Source organism: Saccopteryx leptura, chromosome 3 (genome assembly GCF_036850995.1).
Source record: "Saccopteryx leptura isolate mSacLep1 chromosome 3, mSacLep1_pri_phased_curated, whole genome shotgun sequence".
Classification (NCBI taxonomy): domain Eukaryota; kingdom Metazoa; phylum Chordata; class Mammalia; order Chiroptera; family Emballonuridae; genus Saccopteryx; species Saccopteryx leptura.
Window position 1 is genome coordinate 370,954,662 of NC_089505.1, and position 24,030 is coordinate 370,978,691.

The 24,030-nt window shown below is 65.7% G+C and overlaps 1 protein-coding gene across 4 annotated transcripts in view; it reads left to right on the top strand.

Moving 5' to 3' along the window:
- Positions 1–15,491, top strand: part of ADGRB1 (adhesion G protein-coupled receptor B1) — a 92,216-nt gene extending 76,725 nt beyond the window's left edge. For 3 of the 4 annotated variants that reach the window (XM_066379614.1, XM_066379617.1, XM_066379618.1), the window contains 7 exons: positions 5,754–5,925; positions 7,953–8,048; positions 9,717–9,771; positions 12,317–13,008; positions 13,596–13,631; positions 14,093–14,197; positions 14,719–15,491. In XM_066379614.1, coding sequence (XP_066235711.1) covers positions 5,754–5,925; positions 7,953–8,048; positions 9,717–9,771; positions 12,317–13,008; positions 13,596–13,631; positions 14,093–14,197; positions 14,719–14,916 — 1,354 coding nt within the window. In that variant the 3' untranslated portion in view covers positions 14,917–15,491. The remainder of the gene's footprint in view (positions 1–5,753; positions 5,926–7,952; positions 8,049–9,716; positions 9,772–12,316; positions 13,009–13,595; positions 13,632–14,092; positions 14,198–14,718) is intronic. The other variant, XM_066379615.1, reaches the window with a different exon arrangement.
- Positions 15,492–24,030: the final 8,539 nt, after the last annotated feature.

The window sequence follows — 24,030 nt, forward strand, 5'->3', positions numbered from 1 at the left end:
ACCCTAACCCCTCTTTCCTCACAGGATCCCATCCCTGTACCCTCCTAGGACCTCATCCCCAGACCACTTCTCCACCCTCCAGGACACCCCCCACTGAACCCCCAGACCAGTCCCTCCGCCCCCCAGAACCCCGTCCCCCAGGACCCCGTCCCCCTGTCCCCCCAGAACCCCGTCCCCCAGGACCCCGTCCCCCTGTCCCCCCAGAACCCCGTCCCCCAGGACCCCGTCCCCCTGTCCCCCCAGAACCCTGTCCCCCAGGACCCCGCCCCCCTGTCCCCCCAGAACCCCGTCCCCCAGGACCCCGTCCTCCTGTCCCCCCAGAACCCTGTCCCCCAGGACCCCATCCCCCTGTCCCCCCAGGACCCTGTCCCCCAGGACCCCGTCCCCCTGTCCCCCCAGAACCCCGTCCCCCAGGACCCCGTCCTCCTGTCCCCCCAGAACCCTGTCCCCCAGGACCCCGTCCCCCTGTCCCCCCAGGACCCCGTCCCCCTGTCCCCCCAGAACCCCATCCCCCAGGATCCTGTCCCCCCAGAACCCCATCCCCCTAGAACCCCATCCCCCAGAACCCCATCCCCCAGGACCCTGTCCCCCTAGAACCCTGTCCCCCAGGACCCTGTCCCCCCAGAACCCCGTCCCCCTGTCCCCCCAGGACCCTGTCCCCCAGGACCCTGTCCCCCCAGGACCCCGTCCCCCCTGAACCCAGGACCCCGCCCCCGCCCCAGGAGACTCGGGCTGGACTGCTGCCTGGTCGTCCCCATCGGTTTCTGCGAGAACTGTCTGCTCCGTCTCCGCTGTCTTTCACTGTAGTCAGCTGCCCTGGGCCCCCCTCGGGCGCGCCCCCACATGTGCCGAGTGCGGAGCCCTCTCTGTGGCTGCCGCCATCTCCGAAGCTGCCAGTGATGCCGTGTCAGTGCCTCCCAGTGCCCACCCGCCTGCCACCAGGCCCAGCTCCCCGCAGTCACATTCTGCTTGTGTTCAGCTTTCTCTGTCATTTCTGTCATCTCTGCTGTTCCCTCCGGGGTCCTAGGCAGCCCCTGCCCAGCCCTCCCCACCCCCGCTTTCCACCACCCCCGTCCCCCCCCAGGGCCACTCGGTGCAGAGAGGCCAGTGGGCAGGGAGTCCCCTTGGGCAGAGTGGCCCCTCACAGGGTGGCCGTGAGTGTGCTGTGGCCTGGGCCAGCACTGAGTGTGCCAGTGTGTGTGAGCGTGAGCACGTGGGAGGGAACGTGTGTGACTCCACGCGAGTGAGAGTGTGTGCAAGTGGGCACACGTGTGTTCACGGGTGTGTGCCTGCATGTGTGTGTGACTGGGACAGGCAGTCACAGCCGTGGAAGTGGTGGGGAGGCCCTGGGCCAGCGGGCTGTTTGCTGTGCCCGGGGCCACCCAGGGCTTGAGCAGGGCAGGATGGTGTGAGCCTGGGGTCCCAGGTGCCGGGGCCACCAAGGGCTTGAGCAGGGCAGGATGGCGTGAGCCTGGGGTCCCAGGTGCAGGGGCCACCCAGGGCTTGAGCAGGGCAGGATGGCGTGGGCCTGGGGTCCCAGGTGCAGGGGCCACCAAGGGCTTGAGCAGGGCAGGATGGCGTGGGCCTGGGGTCCCAGGTGCAGGGGCCACCAAGGGCTTGAGCAGGGCAGGATGGCGTGGGCCTGGGGTCCCAGGTGCAGGGGCCACCAAGGGCTTGAGCAGGGCAGGATGGCGTGAGCCTGGGGTCCCAGGTGCCCGGGGCCACCAAGGGCTTGAGCAGGCAGGATGGCGTGGGCCTGGGGTCCCAGGTGCAGGGGCCACCAAGGGCTTGAGCAGGCAGGATGGCGTGGGCCTGGGGTCCCAGGTGCAGGGGCCACCAAGGGCTTGAGCAGGGCAAGATGGTGTGGGCCCGGGGTCCCAGGTGCCGGGACCACCAAGGGCTTGAGCAGGGCAGGATGGCGTGGGCCCGGGGTCCCAGGTGCAGGGACCACCAAGGGCTTGAGCAGGGCAGGATGGCGTGAGCCTGGGGTCCCAGGTGCCGGGGCCACCAAGGGCTTGAGCAGGGCAGGATGGCGTGGGCCTGGGGTCCCAGGTGCAGGGGCCACCAAGGGCTTGAGCAGGGCAGGATGGCGTGGGCCTGGGGTCCCAGGTGCAGGCTACATACAGAGGGAGCGTGGCTCAGTCGACTTTGACAGCATTTGGGTGGTCCTGTCTCTGGACCCTAGACCTCCTGTGTTCACTCCCTGGGCTGGACACTTAGGTCTTGGATGGCAGAGGGCAGTGCTGGCCAGGGCACATGAGCAGAGGTGGACACGGGGTCACGGCCCGAGCTGGGCTGGTTCAGCCAGAAGCCTCTGAGCTGAGGGCTCTGGGGGGGGGTTCTCCTTCACGCTGGGTCTACAGCGCCAGCAAACACAGGTCACAGGTTGGGGGAAACGCAGGTCACGCATGGGTGCAGGCATGGCCTTTTCTTTGGTTTCACACGCCAGTCTCCATGGAGGGCAACGCCTGGTGCTGTAATGTGCGGAACTGTACCCAGGGCCTGGGGGGATGTAACCTATGAGGTCCGGCAGCCGTGAGAGGCAGTCCTCGTGCCCCACCCCAGCCACACGTGGAGCCCCTGCCCCCTCAAGCCCCCCACCCCAGCCACACGTGGAGCCCCTGCCCCCTCGTGCCCCCCCACACCAGCCACAGGTGGAGCCCCTGCCCCCTTGTGCCCCCCACCCCAGCCACACGTGGAGCCCCTGCCCCCTCGTGCCCCACCCCAGCCACACGTGGAGCCCCTGCCCCCTCGTGCCCCCCACCCCAGCCACACGTGGAGCCCCTGCCCCCTCGTGCCCCCCACCCCAGCCACACGTGGAGCCCCTGCCCCCTCGTGCCCCCCACCCCAGCCACACGTGGAGCCCCTGCCCCCTCGTGCCCCCCACCCCAGCCACACGTGGAGCCCCTGCCCCCTCGTGCCCCCCACCCCAGCCACACGTGGAGCCCCTGCCCCCTCGTGCCCCACCCCAGCCACACGTGGAGCCCCTGCCCCCTCGTGCCGCACCCCAGCCACACGTGGAGCCCCTGCCCCCTCGTGCCCCACCCCAGCCACACGTGGAGCCCCTGCCCCCTCGTGCCCCCCACCCCAGCCACACGTGGAGCCCCTGCCCCCTCGTGCCCCCCACCCCAGCCACACGTGGAGCCCCTGCCCCCACCTGGGAGCGTCCGACTTTGCAGAGGGGACAGATGGGGTGACTGCCCGTGGACCTCGCCCACCAGCTCCTCTCCTCCTCCAGTCATGCCGGGGCCCGCGTGGGTCCCCTCGTGAGACCTCTGCAGATGCCGCGGGGAGGAGAGGAGCTTCAGGTTCCCGGGCTCAGCCGCCTGCCAGCACAGACGCCTCGGGCTGTGCGTGCCAGGCCCGGGCCGAGGGAGGATGACTCACGGAGCATGAGGAGTTTGGGAGGGGCGCTTGGCCCTGCCTGCTCAGAACATGGGGGTCAGGGCACATCCAGGGGTCCCGGCCAGAGATGGTCTGCTTTTTGGAAGTGAGGAGAGAGATGACCGACCCCACCCACCACGATGGGGGAACGGAGGTGCAGAGCCAGGAAGGGGCAAAGGACAGACGTCACCAGCTGTGTGTGTCTCCACCGAGGGCCCGCTTGTTCGGGCCCTGTGCCAGGTGTGGCACCGCAGGCGTGGGAGGAGGCAGAGGCTCATCCTCTGAGTGAGAAAGCCCGTGGGTGCCGTCCTCACCAGGAGCCGTCTGCGCCCGGCCTGCTTCTCCTCGGTGCTGGTGGTCAGCCAGGGCCTGGATGGGGCTGGGTCTTGTGCCCTGGGCAGAGCTGACGTTTGGGAAGGAACCATGGGAGGGGAGCCTGCAAGGAGACCGCAGGGTTGTGTGGGGAGAAGAGGGGCCCGTGAGGTCCAGTTTGGAGCCCATGCTATGCCTGGGGAGCAGGGGTGGCTTCGGGGTGACCCCTGGCGTTGGCCTGAATCACCAGGCAGGGGGCCCAGGAGCTGTCCCTGAGCTGGGGAAGGCCTTGGGTGGAGGCAGGACAAGAAGAGATGGGACTGGGATTGGGGACCTCAGTCTTAGAGGCTGGCCAGCCAAGGAGGAGATGGAGGGGGAGGAGGAGAGTGAGGAAGAAGAGGAAAAGGAGGAACAGGATGGAGGGAAGGGCCCGGGAGGAGTAGGGGGAGGAGGAGGAGGAGGACCCAGGAGGCAGCTGTGGCTCTTAGAGGTCTAGAGGTGAGTATGGACACAGTCCAGCCTTTCTGGCTGGGCCCCTTGCAGGTCCTGGGCCATAGGGCAGAGTGTGCAGTCTGGCAGGAGCTCTTGGCCAGGGCCCCACTGATTTGGGGGTCCTTGTCCTGGCTGGAACCCCAGGCCCTCCCAAGCTCTCTCCCCCGCCCCCAGCCCTATACCCCCAGCCCCAACATAGTAGCCCTATCCTACACCCATCTGTCCTGTTTGTTGTGTGAGGTAGGAGGAGGGGACTGGTCTGGACATCAGCTGCCAATCCTAGTGACCTTGACAGTGGCCCCAGCAGCCCCTTGGAGCCCCTGCAAGCAGTCACCCACCCGGGGGCAGAGCTCGCCGTGGCCCTGAGCGGCACAGTGGTGCCAGGCTGGGCCACGTTTCCTGAGCACCCGTTGCATGCCAGGTGCTCTGCGGAGGCGTCTGCACCCACAGCAGCCCCTGGGCGTGGCCTAGTGTCCCCGCTGCCCGATGCGGGAGACGGGCGCAGAGTGGGCACAAGTGTAGCCCGTGGTGTGCAGGGAGGGGCCCGGGCTGCCGAGGGTGATGCCTGGGGAGGCGGCCCTGGAGAAGGGGGCAAGGGCCGTGGGGCAGAGGCAGCCTCTTCCCTGGACAGGCAGACCAGGGCCCCCAAGAGGAGGCAGTGCCTGTCCGTCTGTTCCTGTCTGTCTCTGCCCTGGTCACCTACCCACCCGGCCTTGTCTGTCCTGTCGCCTCCCCTCCCAAACTCTCCGCTCTCTTTTCCTCCCTTTTCTCTGTCCAGAGCTCAGAGGCCTGGCCACGCACCCCTCCCTGTGGCCCCCTGGCAGCTCAGGCCCTGGACCTCTGACTGGGGGCCGAAGGGCTGTGTGGGCGCCCTGGGAGCTGGAACCAGCAGGGGCCGCCTCCTCTCCCTGGGCCTCCCGACAGCAGTCGGGAGCCCAGTGTCCCAGAGGGCTCCCTCCCTCACCGGGTACCAGCTCCCCTGGGAGCCCTCATTGCTGGCAGAACTCAGCAAGACCGGCCAAGCAGTGGGTCTCTGCAGAGGACAGAGGGGTGAAGCGTCCCGGGGAGAGGAGACACACAGCCCGGGCGTGGGAGCCCCCGTGGAGGGAGGGGGGGCCGAGGCCAGGTGCTGTCCCGAGTGTCCCCTCCACGGGGCGAGGCCAGGTGCCGTCCCGAGTGTCCCCTCCTGGGCGTGGTCTGGCGGCCCTGACCCCCTGCTCTCTGCAGGGCCTTGCTGTGGAGCCCTGACCGCTGTGGAGCCCTGACCGCGGGGAGGGAGGGGGGGCGAGGCCAGGTGCCGTCCCGAGTGTCCCCTGCACGGGGCGAGGCCAGGTGCCGTCCCGAGTGTCCCCTCCTGGGCGTGGTCTGGCGGCCCTGACCCCCTGCTCTCTGCAGGGCCTTGCTGTGGAGCCCTGACCGCTGTGGAGCCCTGACCGCGGGGAGGGAGGGGGGGGCGAGGCCAGGTGCCGTCCCGAGTGTCCCCTCCACGGGGCGAGGCCAGGTGCCGTCCCGAGTGTCCCCTCCTGGGCGTGGCCTGGGCGGCCCTGACCCCCTGCTCTCTGCAGGGCCTCGCTGTGGAGCTCCTGCGTGGTGCTGCCGCTGCTGGCGCTGACCTGGATGTCGGCCGTGCTCGCCGTCACCGACCGCCGCTCCGCCCTCTTCCAGATCCTCTTCGCCGTCTTCGACTCGCTGGAGGGCTTCGTCATCGTGATGGTGCACTGCATCCTGCGGAGAGAGGTGGGCGCCGTGGGCCGGGCGGGGCGTGCCCACGGAGCCGGGCCCTCGGCCCCGGGTGCCTGCAGGGTCCCCTGCGGCTGCTGGGCAGTCAGCCTGGCCCAGGCACAGAGGTGTCCCCGTGCCCCATGCTGGCTCAGACCGGGGTAGGGGCCACTCTGTCCCCCTGGGGTCTGTGGGAGCCACCAGAGATGTGGGCAGGCCTCGTGGCAGCTGAGACTTCTCTTCTGACACTTTCCGGACCTTTCCCCGAGGCACCTGGGGAAGGTTTCCACCCAGCTGCTCCCCAGGTGCCACCTGCTGGTCGCCACGAGGAAGGCGGCTTCCCGGATCTTGGAGGGATGGAAGTGTGAGGAAGTGGGCGTCTTGACATCCCCGACTCGGTTCTTCTTCGGGGTCACATGGAGAGCCCTGATGGGGAGGGCCAGGTTGTCGGGGGGCAGGGGGGGCAGGCAGGTCCTGCTTCCCCGGCAGCCCTGGAAAGGAGGCAGAGGGACTCGTTAAAGCAGGCAGCTTGGAGGGGATCAGGAGAACGGGAAGGGGGCTGTGCCCAGTGCACAGGCACGGGGGGAGGCCCGGAGAGCTCTGGGACGTGGGGCCGCCGGGGCCCTCTGGACGCCGAGGCCAGGCCCGGAGTGAGGCGGCCGGCTCTCCTCCAGTCTGAGGAGCAGCTTCCGTCCCCCCTGAACTGGCAGCACTGCCCCCACCCGACCCCCCACCCCCACGGAGCTTCTCAGCTCGGTGTGGACACGGGCCAGGAGGTGCCTGCATAACTGAAGATACGGGTGCCGTACCGAGTATGAATCGGGGAAGACGTGCGTGCCAACCGTGCTCACCCCATCAGCTGAGGCCCCCCCACAGGTTCATGCCACTGGGGAGATGTGAACCCCCAGCCCCAGGGGCTCTGACCCCAGTGAAAGGCAGGAGAACGAAGACCTGCAGTTCATGCCGTCCAAACAGCCCGTTGACCCTGAGGGTCCACTCTGAGAGCCGAGGACCTGAGGACAGCCCGCTCCGGAAAAGCCACAGACCCACCCAGCGGGCCAGGGAGATAGAGCCCAGGAGGAGGAAGTGTCACCGCCCGTGATGATGTCCTCGGGGAAACGCCCGCGTGGCCCATGTCCTGGCCCCCGAGTGGCCCGTATCCGTGTTTACGACAGCTCCTTCTGCAGACGGGCAGCTGCAGCCCAACGCGGAGTGCTCACTCGCCGGGGGTGGGTTCAGCCCAGACGGTCACATGCTCACTGGGCGCTAAGGCCACGCCTGTGGTCCCTGGTGGCCCGGCTGCAGAAGGGGACATCGGAGAGCAGGAAGAGAATGAAAACCACGGAGCGGGCCCTGAGCAGCTGTGGACAGTGAGACCGAGGCCGCGGTCCACCAAGGGGACAGTGGAACTTGGAAAGCAGTGAGAGGTGGACTTGAAGGGCGGCTGACCGTCCTCTTCTGAGAAGTCCTGGCCATCGTGGTGCCATCGCCTCGGGCGGAGTGGGTGGCTGATCCTCCCGCAGCGGGTGCCCGGCCCCCCACGGACACGCAGGCCCACCCAGGACACTGCAGACACAGACCAGGCGTCTCCGGAGGGAGTGAGGGCCAGGCCCTCGGCTCGTCCAGACAGTCAGAGAAGCGGAGGCTGTGGTGACAAAGGACAGGTCTGGACACCAGGTGACTCCTCGGCCTGACGGCAGCTTCTTACCGACTCCAGCCAGGACTGCTCGGTCCCGGAGCGCCAGGTTCCGGAGTTCCTGCCCCAAAGGGCACGGAGACTCAGACGCGTGGAGGCTGGGCCCAGGCACTGGGCCTGCTGCGGTCAGCTGCCCTCCCGCACCGCGCCAGGGCTCCGGTCCTCGCCGGCGGGAGCTGCCACTGACCGCCTGTGCTCTCCCTCCCCAGGTGCAGGACGCCGTGAAGTGCCGCGTGGTGGACCGCCAGGAGGAGGGCAATGGGGGGTCAGCTGCCCTCCCGCACCGCGCCAGGGCTCCGGTCCTCGCCGGCGGGAGCTGCCACTGACCGCCTGTGCTCTCCCTCCCCAGGTGCAGGACGCCGTGAAGTGCCGCGTGGTGGACCGCCAGGAGGAGGGCAACGGGGACTCGGGGGGCTCCTTCCAGAATGGCCACGCCCAGCTCATGGTAGGGCTTGGAGCCGGGCGCGGCTGCCTCTGACCTCTCTAGGCCCCACAGCCCCATCAGGGGGAGCTCGGAGCCCAGGCTGGGGTTGGGGGGACGGAGGGTGCCCAGGGTGAACCCCTGGCCCAGGGTTTGGGGGTGGGTGGACTGGTGTCCACGCTGTGCCCGCCCCCTGTACCAGCGGTGTGGTTTGGTCAGACCCCAGCCTCTGGTGTCCTGGCCCGCCCTGCGCTCAGCTCCTGCTCTCTCCAGCTTCTCCCTTGGGGACCGGTCTGGCCCCACCCTGCTGTGGCCCTGTCCTCAGCCAGGCCCCCCTCAGGACCTGACTTCCAGGTCCTCTGGCACCACGCACACTGTCTGACCCCAGATGCTGCCCCCGGCACCCCTGTCCCCGCCTCCTCCTGCAGCTCACCCTGCAGGTGTCCACTGAGATGCCACCTTTTCTGGGGACCCCCTGACTCCCCGTCAGACCAGCTGTTCTGGCCCCGGTAGTGCCCTGGGTGAATTCTCCGCAGTGTCATTTCGAGGTTGCTGCTCACTGGGGCACAGTGAGCCTCACAGGCAGGAGGTACTCATTCGGTCTTCGAGGTGCCTGCACCTCACAGTGGTCAGTTGGGTCACAGGCAGGGCCCCAGCAGAGGCCGGTGGCAGCCGGGGTCAGCTGCGGGTGTTCTGTACGGAAAAGGCAGGGGCCCGAGGCGGGGGAGGCCGGGTCCTGGACTCCTGACACTGCTCTTGGCCTGACCTCTGAGGTCGGACTCTGGGGTCTCCCCAATAACCTGAGCCCTGCATTTGCAGGGCAGGAACCCCAGCTTTGAGATTAAGGGCACGGCCATCCCTGGGGGCCCCCCGGCCCCTGGAGAAGGCCACATACCAGCCTGGGGTGACCGGAGCCCGATTCCCCCGCTCCTAGCCCAGGACTGGGCGGGCGCTGCAGGCGGCAGGGACCGTGGCCGCTGCTCGAGGGGCAGCTGGTGTCCTCCCTGGTACGAGACACCTGTGTCACAGCCCTGCTCCGCCTCTTCCGGGCCAGCCAGACGCCCATCCCCCACCCCCGGGGCCTGGCGAGGACTGAAAGGGTGACATGGGGCAATGGCTTGGGCAGCAGGGGGCACTGGAGGAATGTGGGGGACAGCAAAGGGGGTCTTGTGCTGGGGGCCTGGGGAAAGGAGGCCGGAGGGGCAAGAACGAGTGAGCTGGGGTGGGACCAGCCTCTCACTTCCCAGCTAACCTACGCACGGCCTGGGGGGAGGAGGCTCCACGTGTGTGCACACTTACGTATACACACATGCTCACAGTGTGCACACACACACAGTCATGTGTGCACCTCCACACATGCTCACACATGTACACGCATGCCTGCACATGCTCGTGCACACACATACACACTTATGTGCACACACGTGCAGTCACAGGTGTGAGCGTGCAGGGGGTAGTGGCCCTCCATGAGTTCACTTAGTGTGGACACATCAGTACCTGGCCCCCCCTCAGCTTTCAGGAGTGTGCACACACACAACACAGACACGCACGGGCACACATGCCCCTCCAGGGTGTGACTGCGGCCCCAGTGTGGCCCTGTCCACCAGCCTGCGGGCATCGGGGTGCTCGGGGCAGCGGCCCCGCCCTGCCTGCTGGCCCCCAGCCCTCAGCCTGCCCGTCTCTGTCTTGCAGACCGACTTCGAGAAGGATGTGGATCTGGCCTGTAGATCAGGTGAGCGCCTGACAGGTGAGAGCGACAGGTGGCCCTCGCCCGGGTCCACTTGCTTCTTTTTCTGTTCTTTATTCTCGGTGTGTCCATTTGTCTGTCCTCATCCCACCCCGGTTTCACAGCCCACCCGGCCCACGGAGACACCACCCCGGGAGCCCCGGCCTGAGCAGGGAGACAGGGCCCCGCCTGGGTCAGGCCTGTGCAGACTCAGTTTGCTCCGGCGCCCCTGCCTCCCAGCCCCCCCACCCCCTGAGGCTGCAGGCCACACCTGTGGGGTCCTGAGCCCCGGAGAGGACCACCTGGGGCCCCTGCCTCCCAGCCCCCCCCACCCCCCAGGCTGCAGGCCACACCTGTGGGGTCCTGAGCTCCGGAGAGGACCCCCTGGGGCCCCTGCCTCCCAGCCCCCCCACTCCCCTGAGGCTGCAGGCCACACCTGTGGGGTCCTGAGCTCCGGAGAGGACCCCCTGGGGCCCCTGCCTCCCAGCCCCCCCACTCCCCTGAGGCTGCAGGCCACACCTGTGGGGTCCTGAGCTCCGGAGAGGACCCCCTGGGGCCCCTGCCTCCCCGCCCCCCCACTCCCCTGAGGCTGCAGGCCACACCTGTGGGGTCCTGAGCTCCGGAGAGGACCCCCTGGGGCCCCTGCCTCCCAGCCCCCCCCACCCCCTGAGGCTGCAGGCCACACCTGTGGGGTCCTGAGCCCCGGAGAGGACCACCTGGGGCCCCTGCCTCCCAGCCCCCCCCCACCCCCTGAGGCTGCAGGCCACACCTGTGGGGTCCTGAGCCCCGGAGAGGACCACCTGGGGCCCCTGCCCGGGGCTCACACTCTGCACATCGTGCCCCAGTCCTCAGCACCCACAGTCACTGCTGGTCTGGGGCCCCCACCTCCTCCTCTCAGGGGCAGTGAGGCTGGGCAAGCTCTGACCTCTGACCCCGGCCTGCCCGCCCTCAAGGGCCGTGTTCTGTGTCCCCTTCATGTCCTCACTGTTGGTCCAGCCACCGATGACTTTTCAGATGAGGGGACTTCAGGGGGAGCAGGAGGAAAGGAGGCAGAAGGACCCGCTGCTGGGGCCTAGGCCAGTGCTGAGCTTCCTGGAAGCAAGGGCAAAACAAGAATTAATTGCCCAATAAGAGAAAAACCCCAAGGATCATTCTATGAGCCAAGGGTCTGGGGCAGTGACAGGCAGTCTTTCTGGGGCCACCCTCCCTCTGGTCTGCCAGGGGTTTGAGGAGCACCTTCTCTAGAGACAGCCCTAAGTGGCGACTGTCAGCTGCTGCCAGGTAGACCCAGGAGGGCTTTCTGGAGGAGGTGATCTCTGGGTTGGTCTGCGCAGGAACTGGAGCCATCCCTGCTGCCTTAGTAGTCTCATGCTATCTAGCCAGCATCCCTGGGAGGCTTGGCCCCACGCTGGGGGCTGTGGGAGGCTTGGCCCCGCCCTGGGGGCTGTGGGAGGCTTGGCCCCGCCCTGGGGGCTGTGGGAGGCTTGGCCCCGCCCTGTTTGGGCGGCACTGATCTCGGAGCCTCCATTTCCTTTCTCATTAGGAAAATGACCCAGTCTGGCCCAGGTCCTTCTGAACAATGAGTGGCTAGAGGCTGTGGGGTGGGGGTCGTTAGGAGAGGGTGTCACAAACAACCAAGCCCTGAGTGTGCAGGGAGCGGGGACCCGGTGTGGGCCAGCACAGGGTGCGGTAGGCACCCCAACACGGGGCCCAGGCCCTGGACGGGTTTGGGCTGTATGCCCAGTGCATGGGGGCACACAGCCTGGTCCATGGGGCTTGGCACTCACTCTGCGGTGGGCAGGGGGACCTCACTGGGACGGAGATGCAAGGGCAGCAAGGGTGGGGCCCTTCCTGACCCGGGGGGGGGGCACAGGTGTGGCGGAGAAGATGGCCAGTCCCCTGTTGGGTCTCATGGAGTGGACGTTAGCTGCAGGCGAGGGGCAGGGTGCCGGCGTCCAGTGTGTTGAGAAGAGAAGGGGCAGGGAGGGTGGCCTGAGAGGCTCCGACCTGTGGCGAGCGAGTGACCGTCAGCCTGGGCAGCTTGGAGGCTGCGTGCTGATGAGATCAGGGGCAGGAAGCAGCTGACAAAGCACCGGCCCTGGGGCCGGACACCGGTGTGGGTGGGAACTGGGCCACCGGCCAGCAGGGGGGACTGCGCCCCGAGTGGGACCGGGTGGACGACCAAACCGGGCAGCCCAGGCGCTCAGAGGGCCAGCTAGGGCTGAACTGACCGGTAAGATCGAGGTGGGTGGTGGGCATGCTCACCAGGGCAGAGCTCAGGGCAGCCTGGTGCCTGTAGTTCCACTGCCCACATCGAGAAGCTATGTCTCTGCACTTCTGGGCAGCATGAGTCACCTCGGGCCACCGGAGGCCACCCAGCTTCTGGAAGGGTAGTGTGTGGGTGGTGGTCATCTGCCCTCTCGCAGGGGTGGACAGAGGGGCACCCCGTGTCCCAGCCTAGTGTGAAAGGACGGAAGGAACTCCGGCTGCTATAGCGCCAGACAGGAGGGGCAGTGCCCAGTGGGGTCCTGGCCAAGCCGTCCCGACCTCTCCCCTGTCCCCCCAGTGCTGAACAAGGACATCGCGGCTTGCCGCACGGCCACCATCACGGGCACGCTCAAGCGGCCGTCGCTGGCCGAGGAGGAGAAGCTGAAGCTGGCCCACGCCAAGGTGCCGCCCCCCAACTTCAACAGCCTGCCCGCCAACGTGTCCAAGCTCCACGTGCACGGCTCCCCCCACTGCCCGGGCGGCCCCCTGCCCGACTTCCCCAACCACTCGCTGACCCTCAAGAAGAGCCGGGCTCCCAAGTCCTCCTTCGTGGGGGATGGGGACATCTTCAAGAAGCTGGACTCCGAGCTGAGCCGGGCCCAGGAGAAGGCCCTGGACACGAGCTACGTGATCCTGCCCACGGCCACGGCCACGCTGCGGCCCAAGGCCCAGGAAGAGCCCAAGTACAGCATCCACCTGGACCAGATGCCCCAGACGCGCCTCATCCACCTCAACATGGCGCCCGACGCCAGCCTCCCGGCCCGCAGCCCGCCCTCCCGCCAGCCCCCCGAGGCCCCCCCGGCCCAGCCCCCGCCGCCCCCGCCTCCGCCGCCCCCGCCGCCCCCGCAGCCTCTGCCCCCCGCGCCCAGCCTGGAGCCAGCACCCCCCAGCCTGGGGGAGCCCGGGAACCCCGCTGCCCACCCGGGGCCCAGCACAGGGGCTGGGGGCAAGAATGAGAACGTCTCCACCTTATCTGTGAGCTCCCTGGAGGTGAGGGCTGCCTGGTGGGGGGGCAGTCGGGGTCTCGAGTCAGCGAGGGAGGGGCGCGCCTCCTGGGGGCCTCGGGGACTGAGGAGCTAGCATCCCGCCTCATCGGCTGGAAGAGGCCCCCGTGGGCCTGGCCTGGGGCCGAGGTGCCCTGGCTCTGCCCAGAGCGCGTGGCATCGGCCGTTCTCCGGCACGCCCCCTGGCCCTGCTGGGCCCTCACGATGGGGAGCTGGCTGCTTGTGCGAGAGCAGCCTCCCACCCGGTGGTCCCCGGAGGGTGATGTCCCGTTGCAAGGGGCTCAGGACTCAGCCTGCAGGTGAACTGGCTGGAATTGAGCTCCCTCTGGGGCTGGGCAGTCGCTGCCAGTCTCTCCTTAGACCAGCCTGAAACCCGGAGTGGACCCCCACTCAGCCTGTAGGACCTGGGCTCAGAAACTGGAGGGGTGGGGAGGCCCAGCATCCCAAGAGTAAGCATGGGGTGAGGGGGGGACCCTGGTACCCCACCCGCAGGCAATGAGAGGCCAGGACTTGTGGTCCGGGGGGTTTTAAGGGAACTGGTTACAAATGCACACAAACCGCTTCTCCCCACAGAGGCGGAAATCGCGGTACGCAGAACTGGACTTTGAGGTGGGTCCCAGGTCCCCTCTCCCAAACACCTGGGTCTAGGTGTGTTCTGAGCCCCTGGCCAGGCAGCTCAGGCGATGCAGCAGGCAGTTCCTGGGGGGGAGGACCCCACCCCGACCCCACCCCGACTCGGGAGGCCACATCTCCAGGAGTCAGCCCAGGCGGGTGGGGCAGGCAGTTCCTGGGGGGGAGGACCCCACCCCGACCCCACCCCGACCCGGGAGGCCACATCTCCAGGAGTCAGCCCGCGGGCAGGTGCAGCAGTCAGTTCCTGGGGAGGAAGACCCCACCCCGACCCAGGAGGCCACATCTCCAGGAGTCAGCCCGCAGGCGGGTGGGGCAGGGCAGTTCCTGGGGAGGAAGACCCCACCCCGACCCGGAGGCCACATCTCCAGGAGTCAGCCCGCAGGTGGGTGGGGCAGGGCAGCCCCTCCAGGCTTGGACCCTGCCCTCTGCCCCTGCAGAAAATCATGCACACACGGAAGCGGCACCAGGACATGTTCCAGGACCTGAACCGGAAGCTGCAGCATGCAGAGAAGGACAAGGAGGTGCTGGGCCCGGAGAGCAAGGTCAGGGCGGCAGGGCCATGGGGCGGTGGGTGGGGCTGGTGCGGGCAGGGCAGTCGAGGGAGAGCCCTTAGGTGAGCCGGCCTTCTCCCTCCTCCTCCGACCCCGCTGCGTCCATTTGTTCATTTGTCCAGCCTTTCCCTGGCTGGCCCAGCGCCCCCGCCTGGCCCCCCTCCGGCCCGTGCTGGGCCCGGGAAGAAGTGGACGGGCAGGCAGGGTGTTGGAGGGCCAGGGCAGCCGGGGAGGTGGCCTCGGAGAGCCACGCGAGGGGTGCTGAGCAGGCAGGGCCCCTAGCTGCCCTTCCCTGCAGGTCACCCCGGACCCTGACCTAGCAGGGGGGCCGCAGCCCTTGTGCTGTCCAGGAAGGGCTCTGCCCCTGCCCTCCCCACTGTGCTGGGCCTCCCGCTGCCCTGCCCGCGCCTCTCTGCTCCCTTCCTCCCTGTCGCCGGGTGTCAGCATCCTTTTCCCCCTCACCGTCTCTCTCTCTCTCCGTCCCACCCCGTCCACCGCCTGCTGCCCAGCAGCCAGAGAAGCAGCAGACGCCCAACAAGCGGCCCTGGGAGAGCCTCCGGAAAGCCCACGGGCCGCCCACCTGGGTGAAGAAGGAGCTGGAGCCGCTGCCGCCGTCGCCGCTGGAGCTGCGCAGCGTGGAGTGGGAGAAGTCGGGGGCCACCATCCCGCTGGTGGGCCAGGACATCATCGACCTCCAGACCGAGGTCTGAGCGGGTGGGCGACGGCCACACACCGGCACGGAGGAGGGAGGCTGCTCTGCCCGCTCCTGCTGCAGGACGGGCACAGACACGCTCGCGGGCAGCGGGCCAGGCCTGCGCCCCGGCCTCAGGGCACTTGGACGGCGGCCAGGCAGAGACCCTCAGTGTTGGGACCAGAGCCAGACGGGACAGGAGGCGGTGGCCCCAGTGGCACAGGGCTGCAGAGGCCAGAAGATGCCTCAGACTCGGCCCTCCTCGGACCCAACCCCGGTGGTCGGGCAGGCGGTTGTGGACAATGGCCAGGCCGGGTGCGGTCTGCACCCCTGGGATGCCCGCCTGAGCCGCTGCAACAGAGGACCAGCCTGCTTGTTCCGGCCGGCCTGACACCGTTTTTTAGACACCCCCATTCCTCGGGAAGCAGCCAGCCCCCCCCCCCCAGGGCCTGGACCTCCTTGACCCAGGCGGAGAGCACAGCCCTCTCCTGCCTGCCTACAAGGGCCGGACTAGAGGCCCACTCTGGGATGAGGCAAGGGTGGGGAATCTATTTTTTCTCTCCTTTTCTTTTCTTCAATAAAACAGTTAAAAACCCACGTGCTCTCTCTGTGACCATCCTGGGGGCCCTGCAGGCTGGGGCCGGGCTCTGCTGACCAGCCTTGGTCCCTCCACCCAGGAGAGGGTTGGGGAGGCCTGGCTGGCACCACAGCTTTGCCCGCCTTGTGCCCTGCTTGTGAGTATTGGGGCAGCCCCCCACCCCAACGGTGGGCCAGGGCCCCAAGCAGTTGCTCATGTCTCCCAAGGGAACCCAGGGTGCTGGGACCCCTACTCCCCTCCCCTCCTCAGACTTAAGAGACTCACAGGGACATGCGTTTGACTTCCCTGGGCCCTGGAGTCATTGCAGGAGGGACAATCTGGGACAAGAGAAGAAATGCAGAGTGGTGGACCTGGGGAGAGGGAGGGACTTCCCCTTCTTCCATTGGCTGTGGGGGGCCCACCATCTCTTCCAGATACCCTGTTCTACTCTCCTCCCCCTTAGTCCTGGGGCAGGGCAAGGCCAGGCTGGACGGGGGCCACATTCTCAGGTTCCAGAACACCTTCTGTCATTGAGGCTCCTGCCTCCAGGCCTGGGTGGTCCCCTCTGTCAAAGAGGCAGGTGTGAGGGACAAATGTGAACACAGCCAGAGCTGTCCCTGTACGCCTGGGTGCAGGGTACATACCAGGCCCCCTTCCTGTTCCACCCTGTCCTTTGCCATGTCCCCAGCTGGGCTCCCAGCCTACGGCCCCTGCCCAGTTTCTGAACAAGAGCTGCCCGAGGTCTGGACACATGCTGGCCATGTCTGTTCTCCCTGCTTCCAGCAGGGGGCAGCCCGAGCCTCCGCACGAGCCCGGCCGGGGTGCTGGGAGGCCCGGAGGGATGGTTAGCCAGGCCTCTCCTCCAGGCTGTGCTCTAACCCTGGGAGCCGGGAACCTCAGGCTGCCGGACAATCCCTGGGGTCCCCAGAAGCAGCAGACGGAGGCCCCTGCCCTAAAAGGGGGGTGTGCGGGTGGGCCATTTGGAGGCCAACGCATGGAGATGGCGGACCCCCAACACGTCATTCAAAGTGAAATGAAAGCAATGAAGCCGAGAGGAAAGGGGGCCCCTGGCAGGGGTTCCCCCAGCGACCTGTCCACCACCCCTGGTTCAGCGTTCAGCTCGTGGGAATTCCGCCAGTGTGGCCGTATCTGTGACCCCCCCCCACGCCCCGGAATTTTCACCAGCAGGCGAGGTGCCGCTGCCTCCTGGTGAGTGACCGCAGTGATGTGGGTGGTCCCAAGTAACCAAAGAGGATGCAGAGGGACCAGGGGTCACTGGGCGTGGCTGGGAGGGGCTGAGCGACCGCGAGTGACCACAAGGGACCCTGTGTGAGTGGACAACAGAGAGGGAGGGGAGTGTGGCCCCGCAGCAGCCCGGAAGAGCCGGAGCAAAACCCTCCATCGCCAGCAGGGGGCGCTCAGAAGCCAGCACTTCCCGAGGGCGCGGGCGCGGCCCAGTCTCGGCCACCGTCCTGCCCGTGTCAGAAAGCCCAGAGAGCCGGTGAGACCTGGCAGCAGCCCTGACTGCACCGGCTCGTGGTCGTTGGTCTGAGCCCCTGTGACGTATGCGTGCTTGTGCAGCCCCCCTGGGATGTGCAGTCTCACACGTGCACTGCCAGCTCTCTGGCCCGGGGCATGGGGTCCTGGGGGGCCTGTGGCCTGTGCTGCTTCCTCACCCTCCAGCCCTCACAGGCGGGAGCTGGAGAGACCCTAGGGACAGGAGGGCCCAGGAGAAAGTCCTGGTGGCGGCAGGGGCTGAGAGACGGGGCTTCTGCAGGGGTGGCCAGAACAGGGTCTTGCCGGCTCCCTGACCTCCCATACCTGCTCACACCCCGCTCCACGTGACAGAAAAACTGAAAAAACAGCAAAACAAAACAGAAACCTAACACAAGCAAGATGGACCCAAGCCATACACTCTGCATGCAAGGGAAGCAACAGACTGCAGAGCAGAGCACCAGGCTCAGCCTGTGACCAGGGGCAGGGCGGAGAGTGTGACCAGGGGCAGGGCGGAGAGTGTGACCAGGGTCAGGGCGGAGAGTGTGACCAGGGTCAGGGCGGAGAGTGTGACCAGGGGCAGGACTGAGAGTGTGACCAGGGGCAGGACTGAGAGTGTGGTCAGGGTCAGGACTGAGAGTGTGACCAGGGGCAGGGCTGAGAGTGTGACCAGGGGCAGGACTGAGAGTGTGACCAGGGGCAGGGCTGAGAGTGTGACCAGGGGCAGGGCTGAGAGTGTGACCAGGGGCAGGGCGGATTGTGTGACCAGGGGCAGGGCTGAGAGTGTGACCAGAGCACCAGGCTCAGCCTGTGACCAGGGGCAGGGCTGAGAGTGTGACCAGGGGCAGGGCGGAGAGTGTGACCAGGGGCAGGGCGGAGAGTGTGACCAGGGGCAGGGCTGAGAGTGTGACCAGAGCACTAGGCTCAGCCTGTGACCAGGGGCAGGGCTGAGAGTGTGACCAGGGGCAAGACTGAGAGTGTGACCAGGGGCAGGGCTGATTGTGTGACCAGGGTCAGGGCGGAGAGTGTGACCAGGGTCAGGGCGGAGAGTGTGACCAGGGTCAGGGCTGATTGTGTGACCAGGGTCAGGACTGAGAGTGTGACCAGGGTCAGGGCAGAGAGTGTGGTCAGGGTCAGGGCTGAGAGTGTGACCAGGGTCAGGACTGAGAGTGTGACCAGGGGCAGGACTGATTGTGTGACCAGGGTCAGGGCGGAGAGTGTGACCAGGGGCAGGATTGAGAGTGTGACCAGGGTCAAGATTGAGAGTGTGACCAGGGGCAGGGCAGAGAGTGTGGTCAGGGTCAGGGCTGAGAGTGTGACCAGGGTCAGGGCTGATTGTGTGACCAGGGTCAGGGCTGAGAGTGTGACCAGGGTCAGGGCTGATTGTGTGACCAGGGTCAGGACTGAGAGTGTGACCAGGGTCAGGGCTGAGAGTGTGACCAGGGTCAGGGCGGAGAGTGTGACCAGAGCACCAGGCTCAGCCTGTGACCAGGGTCAGGGCTGAGAGTGTGACCCGAGCACCAGGCTCAGCCTGTGACCAGGGTCAGGGCTGATTGTGTGACCAGGGTCAGGGCTGAGAGTGTGACCAGGGTCAGGGCGGAGAGTGTGACCAGGGGCAGGACTGAGAGTGTGACCAGGGTCAGGGCGGAGAGTGTGACCAGGGGCAGGGCTGAGAGTGTGACCAGGGTCAGGGCGGAGAGTGTGACCAGAGCACCAGGCTCAGCCTGTGACCAGGGTCAGGGCTGAGAGTGTGACCAGAGCACCAGGCTCAGCCTGTGACCAGGGTCAGGGCTGATTGTGTGACCAGGGTCAGGGCTGAGAGTGTGACCAGGGTCAGGGCGGAGAGTGTGACCAGGGGCAGGACTGAGAGTGTGACCAGGGTCAGGGCGGAGAGTGTGACCAGGGGCAGGGCTGAGAGTGTGACCAGGGGCAGGGCTGAGAGTGTGGTCAGGGGCAGGGCTGAGAGTGTGACCAGGGGCAGGACTGAGAGTGTGACCAGGGGCAGGGCTGAGAGTGTGACCAGAGCACCAGGGCTCAGCCTGTGACCAGGGGCAGGGCTGAGAGTGTGACCAGGGGCAGGGCTCAGCCTGTGACCAGGGGCAGGGCTGATTGTGTGACCAGGGGCAGGCGGAGAGTGTGACCAGGGGCAGGGCGGAGAGTGAGACCAGGGGCAGGGCGGAGAGTGTGACCAGGGTCAGGACTGAGAGTGTGACCAGGGTCAGGGCGGAGAGTGTGATCAGGGGCAGGGCTGAGAGTGTGACCAGCGTCAGGGCTGAGAGTGTGACCAGGGTCAGGGCTGAGAGTGTGGTCAGGGGCAGGGCTGAGAGTGTGACCAGGGGCAGGGCTGAGAGTATGACCAGGGTCAGGACTGAGAGTGTGACCAGGGTCAGGGCTGAGAGTGTGACCAGGGTCAGGACTGAGAGTGTGACCAGGGGCAGGACTGATTGTGTGACCAGGGTCAGGGCGGAGAGTGTGACCAGGGGCAGGATTGAGAGTGTGACCAGGGTCAAGATTGAGAGTGTGACCAGGGGCAGGGCAGAGAGTGTGGTCAGGGTCAGGGCTGAGAGTGTGACCAGGGTCAGGGCTGATTGTGTGACCAGGGTCAGGACTGAGAGTGTGACCAGGGTCAGGGCTGAGAGTGTGACCAGGGTCAGGACTGAGAGTGTGACCAGGGTCAGGGCTGAGAGTGTGACCAGGGTCAGGGCGGAGAGTGTGACCAGAGCACCAGGCTCAGCCTGTGACCAGGGTCAGGGCTGAGAGTGTGACCCGAGCACCAGGCTCAGCCTGTGACCAGGGTCAGGGCTGATTGTGTGACCAGGGTCAGGGCTGAGAGTGTGACCAGGGTCAGGGCGGAGAGTGTGACCAGGGGCAGGGCTGAGAGTGTGACCAGGGGCAGGGCGGAGAGTGTGACCAGGGGCAGGGCTGAGAGTGTGACCAGGGTCAGGGCGGAGAGTGTGACCAGAGCACCAGGCTCAGCCTGTGACCAGGGTCAGGGCTGAGAGTGTGACCAGAGCACCAGGCTCAGCCTGTGACCAGGGTCAGGGCTGATTGTGTGACCAGGGTCAGGGCTGAGAGTGTGACCAGGGGCAGGGCGGAGAGTGTGACCAGGGGCAGGGCGGAGAGTGTGACCAGGGTCAGGGCGGAGAGTGTGACCAGGGGCAGGGCTGAGAGTGTGACCAGGGGCAGGGCTGAGAGTGTGACCAGGGGCAGGGCTGAGAGTGTGACCAGGGGCAGGACTGAGAGTGTGACCAGGGGCAGGGCTGAGAGTGTGACCAGAGCACCAGGGCTCAGCCTGTGACCAGGGGCAGGGCTGAGAGTGTGACCAGGGGCAGGGCTCAGCCTGTGACCAGGGGCAGGGCTGATTGTGTGACCAGGGGCAGGCGGAGAGTGTGACCAGGGGCAGGGCGGAGAGTGAGACCAGGGGCAGGGCGGAGAGTGTGACCAGGGTCAGGACTGAGAGTGTGACCAGGGTCAGGGCGGAGAGTGTGATCAGGGGCAGGGCTGAGAGTGTGACCAGCGTCAGGGCTGAGAGTGTGACCAGGGTCAGGGCTGAGAGTGTGATCAGGGGCAGGGCTGAGAGTGTGACCAGGGGCAGGGCTGATTGTGTGACCAGGGTCAGGACTGAGAGTGTGACCAGGGTCAGGACTGAGAGTGTGACCAGGGGCAGGGCGGAGAGTGTGACCAGGGTCAGGGCTGAGAGTGTGACCAGGGGCAGGACTGAGAGTGTGACCAGGGTCAGGGCGGAGAGTGTGATCAGGGGCAGGGCTGAGAGTGTGACCAGCGTCAGGGCTGAGAGTGTGACCAGGGTCAGGGCTGAGAGTGTGGTCAGGGGCAGGGCTGAGAGTGTGACCAGGGGCAGGGCTGAGAGTGTGACCAGGGGCAGGACTGAGAGTGTGACCAGGGTCAGGGCTGAGAGTGTGACCAGGGTCAGGGCTGAGAGTGTGGTCAGGGGCAGGGCTGAGAGTGTGACCAGGGGCAGGACTGAGAGTGTGACCAGGGGCAGGGCTGAGAGTGTGACCAGGGTCAGGGCTGAGAGTGTGGTCAGGGGCAGGGCTGAGAGTGTGACCAGGGGCAGGACTGAGAGTGTGACCAGGGTCAGGGCTGAGAGTGTGACCAGGGTCAGGACTGAGAGTGTGACCAGGGTCAGGGCTGAGAGTGTGACCAGGGTCAGGGCGGAGAGTGTGACCAGGGCTCAGCCTGTGACCAGGGTCAGGGCTGAGATTGTGACCAAGTTCTGGAGTGACAGGGAAGATGGTGACTAGAGCCAGAGCTCAGAAAGGACCAAGGTCAAGGCCAGCCTGTGACCAGACTCCTCTATCCTAGTTCCTTCTCCAGGAAGTCTGTGTCTTTCTGGGAGAGGCCACACCCTTTGTCTCATCTGGTTCCCCATGCTCACAGCTGCTCCGTGCTCCACAGCCACCCAGCAGTCACTAGTTACAGAAGTCTCTGTCTCCTCCCTGGCTATCAGTGCAGAAAGCTTGCCATGAATGTTCCCACAGGATTCGTCAACACCGTGAGCCCTGCTTGGGTCTGCCCTCTATCACCTTCTTGTGGAGAGCCCTGTTCTGGGCAGTACTTTGGTTATGGTCCACTAGGTGTCCAGAGCGAGGGGAGGGACACTGCGAGTTTGCTTCTGTATTCATCCAGCTGTCCAGACAACTGGACAAGGCAGGGTCCCGATGCCATCTACGGTCGAGAAATCCGAGACTCGGGGTGGCTGAGTGATGCTGCCCGTGTCCCGCAGGTAGTAAGTCTGAACCCAGCCCTGCGAGCTCTAATGCCCGGACCCTCCCCTCGGCGGGCAAGGCCCCCAAGGGCAGCTGTGGCATCCCCATCTGCCACTTCCTCCCCAGAAACCACTCCTTTCCCGAGCGGGCCAGGCCACCAGAGAGATCTTCCTGGACCTTGTGTCTCCTTAATTATCTTGGCATCTTTGTACTAGTCATAGGTTGCCATCCTCCTTGGCAACCTGTGACCAATGAAGCTGAGACCACTTCCTCTGCTACCTTCATCTGCTAGCAGCACCAGTACTGTGTCCTAGTGAGAAGTGTGGGGCTGAGGGTGGTGGTGGTCACCATGCTGGGAAGAAAGATGTGCAGCCAAAGGTGGAGGTGACAATTTGGTGGATGGAGCTGCAGCTGAAGCTGGAGATCGTGGTGATGATGGTGATGGTGGTGGTGATGGTGGTGATGATGGTGGTGATGATGGTGATGAAGGTGATGATGGTGATGATGGTGATGAAGGTGATGATGGTGATGATGATGATGGTGGTGATGATGGTGATGGTGGTGGTGATGGTGGTGATGATGGTGGTGATGATGGTGATGAAGGTGATGATGGTGATGATGGTGATGGTGATGATGGTGGTGATGGTGGTGATGATGGTGGTGATGGTGATGATAGTGGTGGGGATGATGGTGGTGATGGTGGTGATGAAGGTGATGATAGTGGTGGGGATGGTGGTGGTGATGATGGTGATGGTGATGAAGGTGGTGATGGTGGTGATGGTGATGATGGTGGTGATGGTGATGGTGGTGGTGATGATTATGATGATGGTGGTGGTGATGGTGGTGATGGTGGTGATGGAGGAGATGATGCTGGTGATGATGGTGGTGGTAATGATAGTGGTGATGACAGTGATGATGGTGGTGATGGTGATGGTGGAGATGATGGTAGTAATGGTGATGGGGATGGTGGTGGTGATGATGGTGATGGTGGTGGTGATGGTGATGATGACGGTGGTGGTGATGGTGGTGATGATAGTGATGGTGATGGTGGTGATGGTGGTGATGGTGGTGGTGGTGATGATGTTGGTGGTGATAGTGGTGGTGGTGATGGTGGTCATGGTGGTGGTGATGATGGTGGTGATGATGATGGTGGTGATGATGATGGTGGTGATGATAGTGATGGTGGTGATGGTGGTGATGGTGGTGATGGTGATGATGATGATAGTGATAGTGATGATGGTAGTGATGGTGGTGGTGGTGATGATGTTGGTGGTGATGGTGGTGATGGTGGTGGTGGAGATGATAGTGGTGATGGTGATGGTGGTGGTGACAGAGCTGGAGATGGTGGTAATGATGGTGGTGGGGAGTGATTCTGGTGCTGATGATGCCCACAATGACAGCCATTATGACCTTTATTGAGGATGGTGGCACTTCTGGGTAGAAAATGAGGATCTCAGCAGATGAACACCCTGTCCCTCACTCCCACAGACAGAGAACCCTGGAGGATGGGTGGATGACTCGATGGATGGATGGCAGGAAGGAAAGATGCCTGAGGATGATGACTGGAGTCTCTGAGTCACCCAGGGGTGGAGCTGACAGAACCATGCCTTTCATCAACACCCACAGTCCTGCAATCTAGAAGCAGCTCCTACTCACCTGACCTCCTGAGCTCCTTCTCCTTCCTGTCACCAGCACAAAGAGTGCCAGGAGGTAAGGGAGGCCCAAGAAGTCCCCAGGACCCCACCTGGGGTGGCCCTGCCTGTAGGCAGATAGAGGGTCCTTCTGGGTGAGCCTTCACACCAGCTCTCCAACCCCACCTCCCGGCCCCACTCAGCAGCAAACGCAGCTGCTGTCAGGAAGTTCTTCCTCCAGTCTAACCGCCTGCTGGGAGGTTCCTGACCAACCAGCAGGCTGTTCTCAGTTCTTCCGCTCCTCTTCCTTCATCCCAAGGGCCACTCTCCCATCACCACTGCCACCCAGCAGGTACCCCTCATCCTCTGCTCCCTCCTCCTGGCCTCACTCAAGATATTGGAGAGACTTCCAGGCTCCCTCTACCTCCCAGGCCCTGCTTCCCAGAAAGGCTTGTCCCCAGAGAGGAGCGAATTCACGGTGTGCTCCATGCTCCAGGACTTGTTCCAGAAACTTCCACTGCTGAGAGTGTCCTTCCCAGCCTGGTTCCGCCCAGCCCAGCTCACTGGGACCTGCTCCTGAGATCAGGGGTGTCCTGGAAGGCTGCCCCCTTCCTGAGGCTTCCTGCGTGTCCTGCCATCGGGGCTTCCCCTGTGTCGGTCCCCTGAAGTGACGGGGCAGATGGTGTTTCTCCTACGGAGCCCAG